The 23,302-nt window shown below is 38.5% G+C and overlaps 1 protein-coding gene across 1 annotated transcript in view; it reads right to left on the minus strand.

Annotated features, from left to right (window-relative positions):
* The window catches only part of USH2A (usherin), a 686,658-nt gene that overhangs the window by 23,795 nt on the left and 639,561 nt on the right, over positions 1–23,302 (minus strand). The window contains 3 exon segments of the mRNA XM_025420646.3: positions 1,637–1,843; positions 21,155–21,331; positions 21,333–21,477. Coding sequence (XP_025276431.3) covers positions 1,637–1,843; positions 21,155–21,331; positions 21,333–21,477 — 529 coding nt within the window.

The raw sequence follows: 23,302 nt of genomic DNA on the forward strand, positions 1-23,302 counted from the left end.
TTGTATCCTTTGGGTAAATACCTAGTAATGCAATTGCTGAACCCTGGGTAGCTCTATTTTTAACTTTTTGAGGAACCTCCATACTGTTTTCTAGAGTGGCTGCACCAGTTTACATTTCCACCAACAGAAACACACAAAATACTGATTAAATTCTACGACCCTCAGAATAATGCCTTTTCAAAAAACAAAATCTATATTTGAATTATATTTCTCAATATTCATGAAGGTCCATTGTTACCTGCATGTGTCTCTTGGGCCAAAAAACCCCCTCAAATCCATGTTAGAGTAAGTATTTAAGAGCTTGAAATATATATCCTATATATTTGTATGTTATTTTTTAAATAATTTATGTTTAATATTTAAGAGCTGGAGAGTCCAACTCTTCCCCTGAGGGTATTGGTGTATATGAAACATAGTCTTTTTCTCAACCATCTTTGTTGTATTATAAACTTTCTGGCTTATTTAGAGCATTTTTAAGAATCTCATTGGGATTTTATTAAGAACTCTGTAATGAAAGAGTTCAGAAACTGGAAAATAAATTTTTATACTCACATAAGCAACATATAATTAAGAGTTATCTGCTATTTTAAAAAATGCATACAATGCACTCCAAATATAAATTATTTTAGTTTATTAATATTATCATCTTATAACCGTGGATAATCAAGGGTTGATTGTATTTACATCATCTATATTTATTGAATACAAAGCCCTGTAGAAATATGCTAATATCCCTTTAACATTCAATATGAGAACTCTTTCCTTGCAAATTGTCTTTTGAAATTGTGTTTTGATACCTGGAACTCTGGCCTCAAAGGATTTCTCCACACTTACTCAAACTGTTCCCTAAATTGGTCTAAATAATTTATAATGTCATAGTAGGATCTTACTTCTCCATAAGGTTTTTTTGTGAATAAAGTGTTGTAACCTACACTTACTCCTGAGAATGTGAGAATGGTACATACTGTACCACAGAGAAGAGGCTTCACCCCACTGGCTCTCAGGCTCTATGTATAAATAATGTAGGAACTGGTGTAGTTATTAGGGTCACTTCAGCAGGTGGCTTCACTAAAACTCAGCGTGAAAGATGATTTCTCTAAACTGTCCATTGTGTTTCTCTCGTGTGCCCCAAATGTGCCAACACACAAACAGCAGATCAAGAGTTGTGCTGGCCAAGCCCTTCTGCGCACTCTCAAGGTGCTGAAACTTTCTTGAAGTCACCAAAAGAAAGACTGAGTTTTCAATGTGTCATTAGAGATTTGCTCATGCCAAAACAGGGATTCTGAGGATAGTCTTTGCTCCATTTTTTTCTTTCTCATATTAACATTTACACCACTGACAATGGCCTCATGTCAATCCTTTACTGTATGCCATTACTTGATGTGCTTTTTCTAATTAAATTAATTGTTGCTAAAGTCTTAGGTTCCATATGTTTGTGGAGTCTTTGATACCTCTAGACTTCTTTCCCTGAATATTCACATGTTTTCTGTATGTTTCCTAACACAATGTCTCTCAGATAGATCTTTGTACTAAGTTCATCATGGACAAATAGAAGAAAAGGCCAGGGCACTGTAGTTTATTTTTAAAGAATAAACCAGTCCTGGATTTTTGCACAGAGTACTACTCTGCTACTCACCACTGTCTCCACCCCGCTGGTGTTGGAGAACAACCTGTAAATATTGATTATTCCATTGGGCTTCTCAGGGGCGCTGATGTTGACCACTGCATGGGTGGAAGAGACTGCATGGAACTTGGGTGCTCCGAGACCTTCTGGGGGGGCGGGCCCAGTTCTACACCATGCCCAAGTACTGGGGGCTTTTCCTGCTGAATTCACTGCCCAAACCTTCAAAGAGAAATCAATAAGACTACTTAAAAGCAAGATAACTTCAGGCTGAAAGAAATGTTGGCAACCAAAAGCAACCAAACACAACAGAATGAGATAAACTTGGATCTCGCAACTTTGTAATCACAGAGGAGAGCAGGTCCTTCCTCTTTTTTTGCCTTTGACCATGTGAACCCTGGTCACATGGGGGCTGATGAGGAGCCCTCATTTCAGAATGCAGCAGGCTGGTTCAAGCCTAATGAAAAACTCGTTGTCTCTGTGTGGGGTGTAGAGTGATTTTGTCAGCTTCTGCAACCTGAATGGATCTGCAGACTACATAAAACTCAGCAATTCTTAAACACCGTCCCCACCAAATCTGCATGAAAATTAAATTTTCCTTTCATCAAGGAGGGGATAAACATATGGAAGGATATATAATCTTATTTATCAAGAACCATTTGTATAATTAAACACGAATATCCTAAAAGGTTGCCTTAGGTCGTCATTTGCATGAGTAAGTAATTTGTAGAATGTCAGGTACAATAGACAGAGTAGATGGATGTGTGAGTGTATAGGGTTAAATTAGGCCCAATAACAGCCAACTACACAGTGATCAATCAGAATGATAGATCTAAATGGCAATACAAGAAGACCGTCTGCGTGTTTAGGAGTGAGAGTATTCCTTAGTAAGCTTTCATGTTGTGCAAATCCAACTTCAGGAAATTTTCTTTCTCATTCACTGTCTTATACTATATGTATAAAATTATATATATATATATATATATATATATATATATATATATATATATATATATTTGTCCTGAGCTTTTAAAGTCTGTAAAACTTGTTTAATTCTATAGCACACCCGTTCCAGGTTTAAAAAGCATGCAGAACATTTAAAATATGAGATGCTTAGAAACAGACTATAGTGAAATACTCTGCAGTGAAAGCTTAGTTTTTGCTTTACTTTTGCATCAATAATATCTTCCAGAGAATAAATATTGGAGAGACTTTTAGTAGTTAGGCCCAACTTCCATCAGTGTTTCCTTGTCCCCCCCCCCCTTTTTTTTAGTGGTTTCCTTTGGAAAAGTAAAATTTCTGATGTTGAACTGCTCTCAGATCGCTGTCAAATGCAAATCTCCAGCCCCTTGCTGATAGGATTGCCAGAAGCCCCATTTTTAAGAGACAACTAACGTCCTTACAGACCAGAACCTGCCCTCTTTAGAGCTCTGACACTTTGTCTCACCAGGTGCATAATAATCACGCACATTTGTATAAACCCTACAATTTACAAAACACTTTAACAGGTCTTATCTTGGTCCTGACAACACAACTTCGTAGGGTGGCTGCAGAATGCGTGCTCAGCCCCCTCTACCCGTGAGAAAATTGAGGCTCCGGAAATGTCACTCTCTTGGTGATGGAAGTTACAAGAGCTGAGATGAGAATTCTGCTCTTCAATAAACTCTATTATTGCTCTTTCACATAAACCATGCTTTTGATTCGGTATGTCATCCAGACGCAGCAGGAAGATACCAAGGATCATGAAAATGAAATGGCTCGTCCATAGACAAATATCTGCAGTTCTGGAGTAGGTTAAGTTAGCCTGTGAGGATGGATACATGGGTCCCGGTTGTCTCCATTGTGTGTGTTGGGGGAGGGGGGGTTATTTTCATAGGCACAGGGAAGTAGGGAGAGCGCACTGTCTCAGCAATGGGAGAACCACTTCATGGAAACCATACTGCCACTGGGCTGCTCTTCTAGTCTCCTCTGAAGTGGCCAAGGTCACTTGGCATGGGAATAGTAGGTTGGAGGTTTTTGGTGAAAGCTTTCAGAGCTGATAAGCGAGTCTCTGGCCTCTCAGTCAGCTACAGACCAACCTTTTTTTTTTTTTTTTTTTTTTTTTTTTTACACTTAGGTAATTATTTATTTGCAAAGATCTTTTAAAAAACTTCTTGTAAAAGCAATCTGGTCTTATTTTATTTCATTATTTAATTTTAAAGTTTAATTTAGCTCACATATGATGTATTATCAGTTTCAGTTGTAGAATTTAGTGATTCCTCAGTTGCATATAACACCCAATGCTCATTACATCATGGCTCTCCTGAATGCTTGTCATGCAGTTACCCCATCCCCCCTCCAGCAACCCTCGGTTGGTTTCCTAGAGTTAAGCTTCTCTTATAGTTTGCCTCCCTGTTTTCATCTTATTTTATTTTTCCTTCCCTCCCCCTATGTTCATCTGTTTTATTTCTTAAATTCCATATATGAACGAAATCATATGGTATTCATCTTTCTCTGACTTATTTCACTTAGCATAATACACTCTGGTTCCATCCAAGTTACTGCAAATGGCAAGATTTCTTTTGATATATATAAAAATATATATCAAAAGAAATATATATATATATCAAGAGATATATATTTTATATATAGACATTTGATGAATATATGTATATATATTACATTTGATGAATATATATGTATGTATATATATATATATATATATTACATTTCTTTATCCATTCATCTGTTGATGGACATCCAGACTAATCTCTTTAATGCAAATATCTTTCCAGGAGGTAGGGAAGAACATTTTTTATTACAAAGAGAGTGACAAAGTTTGAAAAGAAAATATTCTTGGGGGAAGGGGTAGCAAAATAAGGGATACTTATTAATATCAAATTCTTTGCCAAGAGTGGGGCTTTGGTTAGTGATTTAGGGTGTTAAGAGATAAACTGAGGAGTATTAAAAATTTTAAGAGTTTATTTGAGCAAAAATACAATTCTGATGGGGCAGCACCAAACTGGAAGTGGTTATGAGCACTTGGCGGACAGGAACCAGAGGAGAGCCTTACATAGGGAATGTGCAGAAGCAAAGAAAGGAAATTATTTGTTGGCTATAGTTCAAAGCCTATTGGCTATATAAGATTGGTTGTTCTTAGTGTTTTGATTTTTGTAATCTTGAAGCATTTACCAGCTTAGACTTTGGTTTGTTTATGTAGGCCTTCAAAGCACTAGAGCCACCTCAGACTAATGACCTCTTTATTTAATTAAATAAAGGGCATATAGAATTTTAATAGAGGCCACAATGGATGGGAAAGAAAACGAGGAAAATAAAAAAGTAGGTGTAATAAAATAAAAATTCAGCAAGTTGCCAATTAATTACTGAGCACCAATAGGAGACAGTAACAGTGCAGGTAGGGAACGTTGAAAAAAAAAAGAAATAAGTAAAATCTATAGAAAGTGCTTAGCACAGGTCTGGCCCCAGATTATGAACATTCATTTTTGCTTTCACTTTCAATATAGATGGAGTATAATGAATACTATTAAGCTGGTGTTGTGAGATAAAAACTTCATCCCACATCCCCCTGTGTTAGATGAATTTTTACTGGGTCAAGTCCTATTTCCAAAATGTGATTTAATCTATGGTATTTTAAAATATTTGAGCGTCAGTATTATAGTGATTCCCTGTATTTCTGGAAATGTTCTGTTCTGAAAACGAGGCAATTGTAAATTCTTCATCACTAACTGGGAATGTATGTAGGACTTAGTGTCTTTTGTCTTTGAAGGGAGACCTTCATAATATAGTGCTCTTTTTCTTAGTCTTTCTTTTTAGTATTCAATCAATTTGAGATCAAAATAGCATTCATATAAATCAACGTGTTTATGCAAAGCAGGATCAGCCTATTTACATGAGCTACTCTGGAAATGAAAGCAGTTACAATGAAGAGAAAGCTGACTGAAATAATGAAGAATTATGGATTTCACAAAACTTGTCCCACAAGGCAGTGTTTCTATTACACCAAACTACCAGAGGAAAATGTAAAAAAGAACCTGTCATTGGTATCCTCTTTGTTTATTGAGGTTAAAAAGTCCTTTACCCAAAAATTGCTGTGGATTTCTGCCTATGCCCAGTGAAGCAAGACACAAAGGAACTTAAGTATAGAAGTTCAGGGTTCAGAATAAAAACGCTCACAGAGGGGTGCCTGGGTGGCTCAGTGGCTGAATGGCTGACTCTGTTTTGGCTCAGGGTAAGATCTCAGGGTCATGAGATTGAGCCCGGAGTCAGGCTCCACATTCCGTGTGGAGTCTGCTTGGGATTTCCTCTCCCTCTGCCCCTCCCACTCGTGCACTCTATCTTTAAAATAAATAAGTAAATAAAAAAAAATGCTAACATATGCTTATGATTTCTACTGTGAAACAGTGACCCCAATATTTGGATCCATCTTTGTAGGGTGGAGAAAGAAGCAGAGATCTTGCATGGCAAATTTTGAGCAATATGATCTGATCTTTTAATGAAACAATGTAAGAATCAAGAAATAAAATGTCTTGTGAATATGGAGTTGCCTACTGTATCTATCTCTATTTTTTCTATTTGTCACCTCTCTAATCCATCCATCCATCACCACCTATTTACCTACCTTTCACCTAACCGACAAGCCAATCCATCTGGTTTATGTCCCACAATTTCTGGTTGCGATCATTGGGTACAAAAATGTGGGCTTTTTTTTTTGTGTGGGCTGCTCACAGAAAAGAAGGGACATATTAATGGTGTGGGAGCCAGCAAAGCTTATGAATTTCAAGGCAAAATGACAAAAATCAAGGATACTCCTAATTTTTAATTTATTTAGAATATCCTTATTCCTACATTATCCAGCTGAACATCTTTATTCTTTTATAATAAAAAAAATGATTAAACTTCTCACTAAAACAATTATTTGTGTTTAGTGAACACTTGCACACACACATACACACACACACACACACACACAATAATAACTTTAAGAGTTAGGAACCTCCCAGTGAAGAGCTGTTACAAACAAGAACAAATTGGGACTGGCTGAGTTGGGGTGTTTTCTTCTCTAAGGCTTCGGTTGCAACCATGACAAGAGTTATAATATAAGAAGATGTCATAGAAAACATAGATTGACTATTTGGATAAAAACAAAATCACTAAAACCATTTAACCATAAATTCTATAACTGACTAGAAAAATAGATTAATTTCTGTTCATATTTCTGTTTTCAATCTAATTTTAAAAAACCTAACTAGTGACTATTACCATCTTTATGTTATCGTCCATTAAAGAAATGAAATTGTTCTTTTATTTACTACTCCCCACCCTCCCAGGACTAATGACCATATTTGGCCTCAAAAAATTCCCATTACCTAAAGTGTCAACATCTGCCACCAAGCTGCCAAAATCCCACTGCTGTGGAAAAGATGGGTTTAATCGTCTCTTCTCTGGTTAAAACTGCCTCCTAGATTCTTCCACCAAAGGAGTCTTTGTCAAAAAGTGTTTCTTGGCTATGATCATCAAAATCATTTTGGATACCTATATCAGAATTTGTGGCGAAAGGACCTTGGAACCTGCCTTTCCAACACATTTCCAAGATTGTGTGAGAAACACAGAAGGCTATTTTCTGTAGAACCAGGTACAGAACAGGTGTTATACATTTTAAATTTCTATTCAACTGACGTCTGTTTAGAGTTGTACTCTGCATTTTCTTTGTCATTACCTTTAGTCATTCAAAAAAGCATGAAGCATGTATCTGTTTGAAGATGTTACAGCTGCCAATAATCATCATAGAGTTCATTACAGTGGTCATGGTTCTAAACAGAACCAGAGTTCATTAACTTTGTAGAACGACTATTTGCTAGCTAGTTTTCAGTCCAGGTATAAATTTCTTGAAATCATGATATTTCTAGAACTTGTTGCATCCATTTTTCCCTTGTAGTATATTATTCTAAATGCTCCCAATTCCTCTCTACACATTTCTCCTTTTAACTTGATTCCAGAAGGGAAGCAAGAATTTGTGAACAGAAGCATTTGTAATCATTTTTGTAAAAGAGACATGACTCTGTGGAGGACAGGGGAAGGGGAGATAGATCTGAAAATTCTCCCAGAGTGGTAGCCCACTGGGTGCTTACATCACTGTGCTAATTATTCTTTAGTCCAATTTCTACACTTAACTGTAAAGATTAGTGCTTTTTCCTCACATAAAGCTTTAGTGCTTTGTAGCTTTCTGAAGAAACATTCCCTAGGACTGATATTTTCCAAGTGTAGTCTTAATGCAAAGACAAATTCTTAATGTAAATCTCTAGGGATTTCCTGATGTGTTTTTCCTTTATCATATCATTTTAAAAATATCCTTAAGTGTAAAAATATTTTTTGATTCTTTAGGCTAAGATATCATCATGCTACAAGTCTTGTTAAAGCCAAGGGAACAGTTTAGTGATGCTGCTTATTCTGTTAGCATCTAATTGATGTCTATTTATTCTTGTATTCACTCTTATTTTCCATACAAAAATGGAATGCAGGAATAACCAAATTTAGCCAGTGATCTTTAACAGAAAACCCCTAATCTGTTGACTTCTAATATAAGTGACAGTGACTGTCCTTGCCCTTGGAGCAATTTGAGATTTTGTTCTTTTTCCACGCTGCTTATATTATAAGAATTGTATTATAACTGTTACTCTCAAAGGATTAAGATATAGAGGCATTTTTGAGTTCTATGTAACTTCTGCGATGTTTTGTAACATGCTTCCCTTGTGGAATACTGGCAATTCTTGATAATACAAAAGCATTTCAACAAAATTTATGACATATTCATATTGAACAGCACGAGGGAAGCAACATCATTCTTTATTAAACTAGAGAATGTGAATATATTTTTGTGACAATTCACATCAGAAATAAACAAAAGCCTGACATGAATGGCCATGCCAGTAGTTAATAAGTAAATAGGTTGCATGTTAACAAACAATTAAATTATTTGTTTCCTAGGGGCATGTAATGATATTGTTATCACATTCCCATGAGGGGGACAAATAGATATTAAAAAGGTCTTTCCAATACCTGTATTGGCTAAGGCCAACAGCTAATTCAATAGATTCGATCAAAATCACCACTTCTTTCACTGCTCCTGATTTATGACTTTGGCTGTAGTTAGTCATCACTCATTGCAGTTTGTTCTCCACTGCTCATAAATTATGCCTCATAAATAAAAAGATACAATCAAGGAAATCATATCAATTCATCTACAACCTTGGAGTATATTTTCCCATGGCACTTACATTAATGCCTTTTTAAAGGGTAGCCCGTCGTGGGTTTCGAATACGTTTGAATAGCAATATGCCAAACTGGACTTTGCCAGAATTGTGGTTAGAGAGACCCATGGCTAAAAAGAGAAGGCAATAAATCTGAAGTTACATGATTACAAGATTATTTTATTTCATGAGCAGTCCTGCAGGCTATAGTCATAAAGGAATAGCTTGCTGAAAAGCTCTGTGTAGCTATTTAACTCTCTATCTATCTGATTTTCTTTTATCATCAAATGAACTTTTTCAGCATCTCTGTTTGCATGATACTTTACTGGATGTATTGTAGTTACACTTCTACAGATATAGCTCCTGCATTCCAGGTTCCTTTCATCTAAAACACTTTGGATCAGGCAAGATGGAACATGATTTTAATTGAATTCTGGGACCCAGGGGAAGAAGGGTACAACAAGACATTGTCTTCCTTTCTACTGGTACTTTTGAAATTCAGAGATGTGAAGAAATTATAAGACATTTTCTTTGCTAGACATGGGTGTCTTCTGTTACTACTGCTTAGCACACTGCCTTGCTCTTTAAAGCTACTCAATAAATATGAATATGAGGGAGGGAAAATTGGCTTCAACATTAGTGTGAAATTCTAGAATTAGTCCCAATTTAATTTTAGTGATAATAAGAATTTGGAATTTATCACATACTACTTTTTATTGCCTCTATCTGTGCTTCCTGAGAGAAAATAAGAACTCCGTTCCATCTGGCTCTCATGAGGATACATAAAAGTAGTTGATAGGTTCACTGAGCACTTGCACTTTTATAAGTGTATTATATGTACTAATTTATTTCATCCTCCCAACAATCCTATCAGATTGATATTATTATTGTCACTGGTGTGCATGAGGAAAGAGACACAGGGAAGTTTCTGCAACTTGGAAGTGGTAGAGTTGGCTCTCCAATACAGGCACATGATGTAAAACCCCAAACTCTTTGAACTTTTCTACATAAGACCATTGAAGGAGAACCTGGGCACATCTTCCAAGCAGTTGACATCCTGCTCTGGGACTATAGTAGAGCCCTGCAGGGACTGGCTGTTTCTATGAAGAGCAGCCTCAAAGTGAGATGGTGGGAATTACCACAAATATCATGGCATCCATCTCTGTTGGCACTTATCATGTTTTAACACTATTATGTGTTACACGGAGGCAAAAAATATTCACATACTTTCCATACTGCTCCAAACACGTAAAGACGGTGAAATTCCATTATGTTTTAACTAAAATAATAACCATACCCTATTGATATGACATTGGAAACACATACATCCTCCACAATAAGTTGCTAGAGTAAGCTAAGATCATAATTACCAATTATGATTAACATTTTTGAAAATAACAGTATAGTTAACCAAGTGAGGTTACTTAACCATCCATTAATTCAGTAGATATTTACTGAGCCATTCTATGTGCCAGACACTGTACTATGAGTTGGGGATACAACAGTGAACGAGGCTGGAGTTGATATCTGGGTGGGGAGAAACAGTAAATAAACAAACACAAATGAATAGGTGGTATGTGTTAGAAAGGAAATAATCTATAATATAAACTATGTAAGATACAGCAATATAACTGAGAATGCTTGAATTGTCCAGAAGATGCTCTCAGGAGTTGATAATCAAACTGGAATGCTAATGGCAAGAAGGAGGCCATCATGTGAAGATGTGGGGGGGGGGGGGGGGGGAGGGGGCGGGGATGCTCTGGGAAAAAGAAGTGCAAAGTCCCTGAGGCTGGATTCTCAAGAAGGCTAGTGCAGCCAGGCTTAGTGAGTAAGGGCCAGAGAGCAATGAGATGAGGACAGAAGTGGACAAATGAAAGTCTCCATTGAACCAGAGAGGAGTTTGCATTTTATGGGAAGCCAAGGGAGGGTTCCCATCAGGGAACTGACTTAGTCTGATATACATTTTACAGAAATAACTGGGTATTGATTAATTTTTATGAATTTATCTATTAAATTTTAATTTTATATGTGAGTGACAATGAACTCATTTAAAGTTTACAGCTACCCTTCTAAGGTAGGTCTTTTCACCCCAATTTTATGGGCAAGGAAATGAAGGCTTAGAAGGTTTAAATCAATTGCTGAGATGACAAAGTCAGTGAATCCTGGAGCCCAGATTACACTCAGAGTCAGTTCATCTTTGCAGGGTCAGGACTCATGTCCCTGATGAGGGTCACCTGAATAAGCTGTGATTCAGTAGACAATTACTGGACTTGGGTCTAAGCTCTAATTCTGTCTTTTCTTAGGTAACTTGCATAGTCATTTAGGCTCCTTATTATACAGAGGGAATGATAACACCTATCTCACAGGACTATACTGAGCTTTGTATGCAAAATGCCTCTATAAGTTTCCAAGGAATGGGTTGGTGGATAAATACATTTATAAATATCTTACCAAGATTTTGAAAGCCCCAGAGCTTTATATAAATACAATTCAGAGCAACCATAGGATGAGTTTAAGGACACAGTCTTTGGCACCTGAATCTTGGATACAAAGTCAAGTTCTCCCACTCACCAACTGTATCTGGGGCATGTTAACAATCACGCAATGCATCAGATTTCTGAACATTATTATTAGTAATAGTCATTATCTCAAATGGTTGTAAAGCTCTTAGCATAGCACATAGTGAGCACAAAAAATAATAATGATTATTATATCATTTTGTGAAAAGTTAGGAGAGGGTGACTTGACCCCTTGGAAGAGAAAGTGGGACTAAGTAGCAATTTTGTAACTTACTTCTGGGTTCCATGTAGCTTTATTGAGCAACCATAGACTTGAAGACCCTTCACAGCATTACAAATTTAGGCCACATCTCTGTATGTCTTTCTCCAGGTATTTCTCTGCTCTAAAACTTTGAGGGGCAGTGCAAATGAAAGCGTGGCTTTTGAGAAATACTGTTCCTACAGCAACTTTTGTATATTGGATGGCATTCTCTACTTTGCCTTATTATTAATTAAAATTTCTCAAAAGCATCCCAAAGTCTAAACAAAAGGAAATACTGGAGCAATTCACTGGATTCTTCAGAGGACAGAATTTTATTTCCGGTTTCCATTATAAACATGCCACCGGCATCAAGGAGAGAACTGCACAGTTTCCAAGATGCTTTTAGGCATCTTAGTAATGATCAGATCCATCAGCAGATAGATAAATCAATTCACAAGAGAGAGTCTCAACCAACTTCTTAAAGATTTCAATTGAAGGGATGTGATTTACTTAAGCGTCTTAACGTTTTTGTTTCCACCTGTAGATTTGATTGCTTCATTTAGACCAAGACATTTATTTAGAATTTAATGGAAATATACCATCAGTCCAAATACTAAGTGCAATCCTCCTTAAGCCTTCAGATTTACTTAGTGTTTTATCAATAACCATGAGTAGCAGGCCAAAGCTTGCCAGGTGATCTCGTAGCCTGGAAGGGATTCTTTGTCACATATTGAGTGAGAAGCAGCACCAATGTGAGGTATGGGGGATATGCTAGGTATGATTCCTTTGCCTCCAGGACCATTCTATGCCCTGCTCGGTGCACTGGGAAGTGACTCTGCAGACTGCCTAAGGGATCTTCTCCTCCTGGCTTCTTTCCAGTTGGACTGATCAGAGGAAGGAGAGAGTTCAGATTTTTAACGTCTCCTGATCCCTCTCTTTGGCACCTCAGTTTGGCAAGACTGCATTCTTTCTCTAAAGCTTCTTCTTCCACAGTGTAGCCCCTCTTCACTGGCTTCAGCAAATGCTGGGTTCCAGGAACAGCTTGATCCCCTTTAGGCCTAGAAGGTAATAGCTTCTGGCTATTGCTAGTCCCTGGGTACTTTAACCTCCCTTGTTGATTCTCTTAATCCTGCCCATACCTCCATAAATAGCCTTTTCATTTAATTCTCTTCAAATGCTCCTTTGAGTACACCATCTGTTTCCAGCTGAGATCCTGACACTGGGGAGAACATTTCCAAACATTACACAGGCCCCAGTAACAATGGGTGGGCTGAGACTGGCATTGGATCATAAGCATGGAGAGATTGGAGATAATTTAGTGAGACTGAATAGAGGAATAGTGCCTCTTCACGTCTGCATGGAATGATTTTAGTCAAGTCCCACCTGTGCTGCTCAAGCCCATCTGGCCAGAGAGTGAAATGAGAGGGGCCATGAGAACTTGGCATGGAAATCCTGCTGTCCTTGAAGATAAGGTGCTGTTTCTGCTGCATCATCACTTGAATCTTTCAAATATCTTTCTTCATAGCTTATACAAGCATCCCTATATTTTTATGGATATATTATTCAGGGGTGTGTTTCTTTGTCTTATCAACTAAACTTTAAGCCCCTGAGGAATGGAGTTCATGGTTTTTAGCCTCCTGCCGCAATCCTAGTAACTAGGCATACACTTTGTATATAGTGGGTGCGTAATAATAAGTTATTATGTATTCAAGTTCTAGGATAAAGGGAAATAAGTAAAACATGTCTCATCCTTTCCTGGATATTTTTATAGGACCTAATCAGGTGATTTGAGGGAGCCTTGATTTTCATGGTCATCTCACTGAATAGAAACTGTTGGTGAAGAGCCATGAGGGCTTGGAACTACATATTATCTATCTTCAGCGGGAGAAAATTTGGTTCCATTTACTATTTTATGTCCAGCACACAAGCTTTCAATGCAAAGATTGGAGGATCAATATTGGCTTAAGTGAACTAGACATTTGGGTTGCATCAGCATGAGGGTGAGAACCAATGCATCTCCAGATGAATAACTTGTCTCAAAGGCAACGTAAAGACTGCCAACAATTGCAGCTTAAAAATGAATGCTAAAGGATGCCATGAAAGAGAAAAAGAATGAAACGATGTGCACACGTGTGAACTAGAGCATGCTCCTAAGTGTGCTCACACACACATAGGGAGAAATGATCTGTTGAAAAAAAAAAAAAAAAAAAAAACCAATGGCAAAAAAATATGGTCCCTGGTCCAGGGGCAGAATTCATATTTCTATTCATGGAAGTGTCCTAACGGCCTGTAGTCTAAGCTGTAGCACTTTGGCTCTAAAGTTTTAGAACAAACGCACTGTTTGAGACAGACAATATCAATAAATCATTTAATACCTTGAGCTGTGGGAGTTGGGGGTGGGAGCAGCTTAGATCTTATGGGAGAAACTAACTAAACAAAAGCTTCCATGCTGGTCAGAAATACGTTAGTGAGATTAATACCTAATTAAATGCAAGTCCAAAACCAAACAGAAAACATGCTCGATCCATTTTCTCTAAAAGTGGCACAGAAAATGCTTAGGAACGGGATGGGATAAAGGCGATAGCAACAGAAAATGAGCCATGTGAATCAAGTAGCTTGTCACAGAAGTGTAGACTCAGACTCAAAGTTGGAAGGAATCTCAGTCATGGGTATGTGGGCAAGGTAGTTTTATCCTGAGAAGTGGCAAGGACAAACAAGACTGGACCACCTCATTGAAGGGGCATCACACCTTCAGAGCCAGTTGTGTTCTTAGAGATTTTTACATTCTAGCATTTTATTAGTGACTCACTGATGGAGGCATAAGAGTTTTCTTAACCTGGTTCTTTTCTGTCTTGGAAGAAGGTACCTTCTTTTCTACAGTATGGGCTCAGGGTAGAGTGGGGAGGTGGGCTTACTATGTATCAGGCATCCAGCTAGACATATAAAATCTCTCATTTCTCTTAACACACTGATTTTTTTTAAAGTAAGGCTTTGAGAAATTAAGCATCTTGCCCAAGCTGTGTTATTTTTCACTCAGTTTCATCTGCCAGCTGTGAACATCTAAGAGGGAAGAGCCTGGGAATTGTAACTATTTCACAGTAGTGTGGTGGGGTGTGTGTCCCGTGCTGGGGCAGCCCTTGTTTCTGGCTAAAAGTGTTTCCCACGTATTCATAAATCCCTGGCTGTAGGATGGGGCCCCGTGTCCAGGCCTATTTGATAAAAATCTTCCATTCCCTTGGTCACAGGACTATATGGTGCTAGGCAGTCCATGAGAGTCTGGCTCTTGTTTGATTTATGAATACTGAGAGGGAAAGAAGTCCTTTTCCCACTCTGAGGTGGGAGGGTAAGAATAATAATACCTATCATAATTGCATTGGGCAAAGAGTTCCTATGTGTGATGTGCTGGCCTAAGCATATTTATGTATCAACTCATTCAATCTCAAAGCATGAGTCTATGAGTTCAATGTTGCTCCAATCCACAATTCCAAGCCAAGGAATCCAAGGCACCGAGGAAGCTTGAATCAGGTAGTGTCAAGAGTGAGTTTCTCTAATGCCTGGAGAAAGTCTGGTGTGGAATGAAGCCAAATGGAGACAATCAAAGATGGAGGAAGGAGAGAAAGGATGAATCTGACAGCTTGGAGTCCTGTACCCCAAGCTCCTGTGGAGGCCTGATATTTACACCTTTTTCTTGGTTTCAAGGAATTTCTTTGGTCCGTTTTCCAGACAGGTAAACAGAAACAATTCCTTTCTATTTAAGTTGGCTTTCTATCACTCATAGTAAAAATAATCAAGATGCCTCATTGATGCTGTAGGTTTTCTCAACAATCTAAATGGGACTCTTAGATGCAGTAAACGAAATAAATTGTTATTGGTTGACATTTATATTTTCTAATGTATTTATAACTTATTAAATACATTTATTAGTATATAAATAAATTGATTTAGTTAGAAAACACCACTACTGATGTTTCCATGTTTCCATTTGGGTGATAGGGAACCAGAGAACTATTGATTGTCTGAAGCTGGTCTCATATACTCACTTGCTTCGATATAACTTAAAGCTAAACACGATCAGATGATCAAATTGCTTAGGATCAGAATATATTGTCAGGTTTTACAAATTATAGATCAAATCAAGGTTGAGCTAAAGTTTGATTAGAAAATTTTAAAGTGTATGGTTATAGATTACCCCCACGGAGGCTCCTAGAATTTAGAACTGGGGTGAGCTTCCATTTAAATACCAGCAAAAACCACTGGGAGAGGTTACTTTGCTCTAGGATCCAGATACAGTGTGAGAAGGACTTTATCTGTTTTTTCTCCTTCTCCTTTCCAGCTCGTCACCCACACATTGTGGGGGTTGCACAGAAAAGGCCCCAGCAGCCCCTCCTGCAGTCTCCACATGGATGTTTTGGGCAGGAACAGTGAGGGTTCATCCCCTCGTCTGTCTCCTGCTCAACCCTTCCTTGCATCCTCTTCAGCATAAATTTCCAGACAGAATTGTTTGGAGTCAGGGTCGGTGTGTTAGAAAGAAGGCAGCGGGCTGCCATCCTGTGTGGCCTCCCACAGCACCGGCCCTAAGATCAGCCCTGCATGTCATGAGTCATAGGGTTTCCTCTGGGGCTGACCTGTCACTTCTCAGTTGCCCAGCGCTGGAAGCCTTCAAGCCTTTGGAGATTGTGTGAGTGTGGGTGCTTAGTGCAGAAACCTGTCAAAGTGGGGGAATTTTCAGGAAAATGAATGAAGTCACTGACAGCACGATCCGGTGAAAGGGGGAGCCACGGCAGGCCCTAGCAAATCCATGGTGAGTCATTGCCTTAAGCGAGAGTATGAATATGAATGCACAATTACTGAGGGCTGCTTATCAGCCCCAGCTCGCTCCCCAAAGATGAAGCCTGCAGCTGCCTACGGAGCAGACTTCCACCCAGGTCCCTCTCTGAAGCCTGTGCAGAGACTGTTGTCTTCATTTGCTTGCTGTGCTATTAAGAACCTCCCCATGCAGAATTGGGAGGTCTAGACCGTATAGATGCGGACAGCCCAATTTTGAAAGGGTTGAAGATAGAAAGGAGTATGGTCTCAAAAGTATCCCATTGGATTTTGTAAATATTCTGTTGAACAAGAAGCCTGTGATCTCCATGTAAGGAAAAGGTCTGTACACTGAAGAATTCCATTTAGTGAAGATGCATCTCATTTATGTATGAACCACGCATTGACAAGAGTTTTTGAGAATTAGGTTTTGGTAAACTAAATTGTATTTGAAATTCACTGAGAAGGCTCGTGCTCTAATGAGACACTGCATCGTGTGGTTCTGCAAAGACGTCCCATCCATCTTGTGAAATATAAAAAGGCACTTCCAGAGTTCTACAATTTATATTTCAGAGCTTACTGTTCTTATTAAAGTGGATCCTGCAGAATCTCTGGAAGCTGTGTCGAAGTCAATCAAATTAGAAAAATCCCGTTTTAAGTGGTGATGAATGTTATAACTCTTAACTACCAAAGGCCAGGTGTCCCAAGTGAGAAACAAAGCAAAATAAAACTCCAATAGAAATAAAACAAAATCCACGAAGAAGAGGAAAAGAAATTATTTGATTAACTGAGATGTGAACTTTGCAGATAATATATTCTGAATTCTGAAGTCCTCCACTTTCCAGTTTGATATCAAAACAACAGGATTTCTGTTTAGGGTAGTTATGGATAAACCAAGGTAAATAGGTTGGTCATCAATTATCATCATGTAAATTAGGCACTTGTGGGGAGCTGGCTTCACTTATTTAGGCAATCGGTTTATGATGGTTTAGGACTGTGATTCTCAGCCCTGGCTGCACATTAGAATCACCTAGGGACCTTTTGAAATGCACTGATCCCTGGACCCATCCCAGAATCAGAACTACAGGGGGATGGAGCCGGAGCATCAGGAATGTGGTTAAAGTTCCCTAGGTGATTCTAATGTGCAGCCAGGGCTGAGAGCCACTGATTTAGGAAATCACCACTTGAAAATCTGGCTTAAGCAGCATAGCAACAATGCTGTACCCTCTGGGGCAGTATTTCTCAAAAAAAAAAAAAAAAAAAAGGAGGGTTGTGGATCATCTTGTTTGTTAAAAATACAGATTGCTGGGAATCTCCACCCTCACCCCTCGGAATCTCCTTTTGTATTAGAAAGACTGGGAGCCACTACCTTTAAAATGTTTGATATTGAGGTATTACTGAAAATTTAGAAAGTGCCTGTAATATCACATGGCTTTTGTCCACCTTCAAATGTGACAGTTACCAAGCTGGTTCTATGAATTGTTGTGAGGTAAGTGACACTGACTGGTTCTCATCCTCCAAGGACTCCTGGAGTGAGGGACTCCCTATTTCTTTCAGTAAGAATCCCTTCTCTACATAGTTCCTGTCCACTCCATCCATCAGAACTCATCCAGTCTAGACTCTTTTCTCCCAGAGCTCTATTACAGGTCAAGTGATTGGCGAATTTACACTAGGAAGTGCTGTCTTGTTTATCCCCCACAATAAATTTTGGCAGCTGCCTTCAATGACTTACCTCAGAAACAGAAATGAGTACAGAGTGGTGTAGGGTCCTGTAGGAGCAGGGTGGGCAGCATTATCTGACACCCTCAGGGCACACCCTGTGGAACACCACCAACCCAATTACACAGATCATCACCACCCTTCTGATTAATAGATGTATATCTCTGGGTAGTTTCTCAGTTCTTTGGTTTTATTCCCAGAAATATAAATTGCCTCAAAAAATACAATCCTCTGCAGAAGAGTCAAATTATTGACAGATATTGAGTGAACCAATACCTCTAGGACAATGAAGGTATTTTCTGAAAGGCAACTTGCAGATGAAGTAACCCTCAGACAGGCTTGAGAGCAAAACAAGTTCATCTCAATGGCAAAAATGTTCTTTTGTAAAAGGGAAATCAGTATTTTAGTACATTACTTCCTAAATGGCTCCTGTAAGGTTATTCAGGACCTGTGTAGACTGAGCAGTTACCCAGGCTAAATAAATCTAATATTTTAGTTCATTTATTTCAGCATCTAATCTATGCTTTTCAAAATACTTCCTGTAAAAACTGGGTTTGGGCAGATAGGCTAGATTTTACCCTCCTGCTGCTTATGTGGTAACAAGGTGGGATTAGCTAGTAAATGCAGATTTGAGATCAGTTTGTTATGGAAACCCAACTAAATGCTTCCATTGGGTGTAATGAATAGGAGGAGGTGCAGCGTGACCCAGAGTAGACAGTTACAAACAGCACAGCCTGAGGTCCACTCTCCTCTGAATTGTAGGTCCCTTGGTTCCTCCTTGTCCTTAACTCCTGGTAAGAAAATTCACCAGAGCTAAGACATATGTGTGAGGTTTACCATTTCTTAAAAATTGGCATTAGACTTCTATGGATCATCTGGCCAATTACTGAATCCAGTGGCACAACATAATGCCAAAGAAGCTATAATCACTAGTTTGCTTTCAATATCTATGGGTCATTGAGTTTCATCTAATTAGAAGCCAAAGATTTCTTGCTCATTTCATTCAGCTCTGTCACAAAGGTGTGTTTTTATTCCTGAGGGAGACTAGATAATTGAGAATAGAAGAATCTCGGATAAAGTGACATTTTTTTTAGTAAAGGTATAGACAAATGAACAAAAGTGTGGCCAGCTACATAGATCCTGGCTGTTTCTAATACTATTTTGTTTCCAACTGTGGTATTTTGTTCCTCCATGATATAAACCACAATCTTCACCCTAAACCCTTGGGGCCTGATGTGTTTTTAAATAATTTTGCTTTTTCTCTTTTCAGATTTGGGAAAGGTAATAAAATACACGTACTGTGTATGTTGTAATATCCTCAGAATGATATGGTAATGAAACACAGTATTTCTGTAGCAAAACATATAAATATTCACAGTAGATAGGATAAATAAATGCTATAATCTCAAGTTTGTTTAGATTGCATTTTGCTGCTAAACGAGTCATGCCAAGCCTAGAAAAAACTTTTGTTCTTAAGAGAGTTTTATATTTAAAAATGAAAACAAGGGATTTTGAACATGTATCTATTTCTCCAAACCATTCAGGAATCTTTTTATATTTTCAATTTTTACTAACTACATTGGGTAATTTGTCTCATACATTATTGGCCTAAAATATACTCTTCTCACACTTAAAATGTTACCTCTAATTACTGCATTCATTGATTTCCTCAACATATTTCTGGTGACTTGGTGATTTTATTATTTCTAGTTATGGTAAGCTGTTCAAGGCTCAGTTTCCTCTTTTAGAAAATTGCACTTGGCATTATGCCTGGCACTTAGTGCTTGCATCAATCAGCAAGCTTCTGACTGCAAGCAAGAGAAACTGGTTCTGATTTTTGCAAAAGAGAGTTTATTGGGAGTGTATGGAATTGAGAAAATAGTTGAAGAACCATGCCTGAAAATAGCAGGCATAAGAAAAGCCTTTGGATTGAGGTTTGGGATATTTTCTTAGGACTTCTGACCTCCACCTTTTAAAATTCTGAGTCACCATGCAGAAGATCAAGCCCCAGGTGAGTCTGAGGGGCTGAGCATGGTTCATGTGCCCCTACCCTTTGGTTAGGAGACAGCCTGACACATTCATGGACTGACATTCTCCCAAGCCTGAGCAAGGGGAATTATCCTCCCACCCCTACCCCTGGCCAGAAATGGAGTTGCTATCAGAAGAAGAATCAAAACTACTCAGAGAGGAAGATAAACCATGAGAGTCTCCTAACTCTGGGAAACTGAAAGGTTGCAGAAGGGGAGGTGGGCTGGGGGTTGGGGTAACTGGGTGACAGGCATTAAGGAGGGCACATGATAAGATAAGCGCTGTTACTGTATGTTGACAAATTGAAGTAAATTAAAAACAACCAAAGAAACCCTCCAAAAACACTCTGAGAGCAAAACAAAATAAACCTAACAGAAGTCCTCTATAGATTTCAAAAATATTTTCAGAATATTTTTTTTTTTGTAATTCTTGGCTTTTTAGGGACATGCAAAGTCCTTATTTTTTAGACTACTCTCATACAAAACTTGCTTCATCCCCATGCACAGGTTAATTGTTTTCCTGTAGACATTTCTCAACACTCCATATCTTTCTTGAGCACAGGGGGTGAAGGTACTTGCCACTGGGTTTTATTTTATCTTGGTACAATTAATGAGTTATTTTCAAAGTGATTTTTTTTAACAAGGAGTGTTTCCTGCCAAGGCAACACTGACAGAGGAAAGCTTAATGGTGGAAATCACTTCATTAATAAGGAATGCAAATACTTCACCTGAAATTTACATAGGAATAACAAGCATATATCACATGGATCAAGAACCAAGAAAATGAAGAAGGAAAATGACTATAGTCTTTCCTCCCTCATTTACTGCTTAAAAATTTTCCAAGAATATTATTAAATTCCTTAAGCCCCACATTTCTCTAAATGGCTTTTCAAATTGCAAGGAATTTTTACAGGCAGGTGCTGAGGTGCGTATATGTACGGTCTCAGTGTGAATTGTTGATAATACACATTTCTTACCTGATACTCATATTCTGTGAAAGGTGATAGTTCGAAATCCGTAAAAGAGCTCGAGCTTCCATTATAGGTTAGAACTGGATTTGATTTTCCAGGATGAGCTGCTATTTGTCTTCTGTACAACTCATAATATATAACTTTTCCATTTGGCTGAAGTGGTCCAGTCCACAAAAGGGCAACCACTGGGCTGGAATCCCCCTGGAGCCATCCGTACCTCTAGATGTGGTGGGGGCTGCATCAGAGGCGCCACCTCAGGGGTCTGTAGGGATGTCCAATCACTTGATGCACATCCCAGTGCGGTGCAGGCTTGAATACGTACTTCGTACCTTCAGGACACAAGGCAGAAATTACCCATTATTGGCAAAATAGATTTTCATGGAAAGAATATTTAAAAGACTGATTTCCAGGAAAAAAAAAAAAAAAGACTATTTGCTTAAAAGAAAAAGACAAATAAGTTTACATTTATTTTTATCTATAGCTAATCCTTTTAAAGAACAATAAAGACGTATTTCGATAAAAATTTTAGAACCTGTTAAGTCCTCCTTGCTTTCCAAACAAAAACAAAGATCCTCAACTATCTGGAAAGGGTGGGCACAATTCTACACTAAACAGGACTGTAAAGAATAAATTACCTTTCAAGGTTCGCTCCAACATAAAAATTCTGGTACTCTGCAGAATTACTTAACACAACGATGAAGAATGCAGATCTTGAGGGGGTATGAACCAGTTTTCTGTAGCCCTGGGCTCTTCCTACCTCTGCAGCCGGAGCTAAATGATTCCCCAGGAATGTTTTCAGGTCGTGAAGGCACATCATGGAGTTAAGGTCTCAATGGTAATAAATCCCCTCACCTGATACCTGACATCTTAAAACAGACTCTTACACCACACAAAGACCTTTTGGGGCCAAAGTGAACCCAGCTACATGCTAGATTATCAATCATGGAGACACCTTATCACCACCCAGTTAAACTCAACCAATCAATTATGTTTTGCCTCCATAGTTGGTCTCCCGCCACCTGGAAAGGTCTATTTACATAGCTGGGACCTTGCCTTTCCAGCAAGAGGGGTTTTGTTAGTATTAAGTGCCCATGGCTGCACATAAGTGCTTTTTCCCCTCTGTTCCCGAGCCCCAATGATTTTATGACACCCCTGATTTTCCCTCCAGTGGCACCCACTTTTCTTTCTATCTTTATTTCCTTTGGTTCCAGACATTTCCTCTTCTCTTTTCTGCTTTCCCTCCTCTTACCGCTGTTTTCTGTTCTCTTCCTTGCTATTTCCCCTACCCTCTTCTCTTTCCCCCTTCCCCTTCTTAATTACACTTTTTTCTTCTTTTGTGACATCTTTCATTCCCCTTTTCTGCTCCTCCTTCCTGTCTGCTCCTCCCATGTTTAACTCCACCCTGATGGGACTATTGGTTTTTGGGTGCGTTGCTCTGTAGGTGTGTATGGCAGGTCTGACTCCTAACCAATTCTGTGAAGTCCATTTCAATTTTCCACACGTAGATTGTTTTCTGGATCATCTGTGGTAGTTTTAAAATTCTGGTTCATATTCCTTTTGTTACTTAGAGTATTCCCAGGATCCTTCTTCCTACTGACCGGTGGGAGGTACTCCCAGGAGAACACACTCATTTGCAATCTTCAATAAGCATTAAGCTGCTAGAAAACCCCCCAACTACATGAACCCCAACTTCATATAGAAGTGATATGTTGTTTAAGTCATTAATGTCACTTACATCTTCAATTGGAGTGGATAGTGAAGAGACAGCTCTTATCGCCTTAAATATCATTGCTAGGCTTATCATCAAACTTTTTTTTTCCTCCAGCCTATGAAAAATGCTTCTTTCACACCTGGAAACCTTTTTTTTTTTTTTTTTTCTCCAGAAATCTTTTTGACTAAGAGTTTCAAAGGGGAGCAAGTTGATACCATTTTTCAAACTTGCAGGTACCAGTTAGGGTACAGAGGAAGCCAGCATAAAACATTCAGCTCGGCAGCTAACCTGGGTCTTTTTAATGCCCCGAATCAGAATAAGATAAAAGGCAACTCACACAGCATGTGGATTAGCTATGAAAGATACCTGCGGAAGTTTTAATTACTGTTTAATATTTAATGCGACCTTAAATAATTGTCATGAGTAGATGCATAAGACCATGA

Source organism: Canis lupus, chromosome 38 (genome assembly GCF_003254725.2).
Source record: "Canis lupus dingo isolate Sandy chromosome 38, ASM325472v2, whole genome shotgun sequence".
NCBI classification, from domain to species: domain Eukaryota; kingdom Metazoa; phylum Chordata; class Mammalia; order Carnivora; family Canidae; genus Canis; species Canis lupus.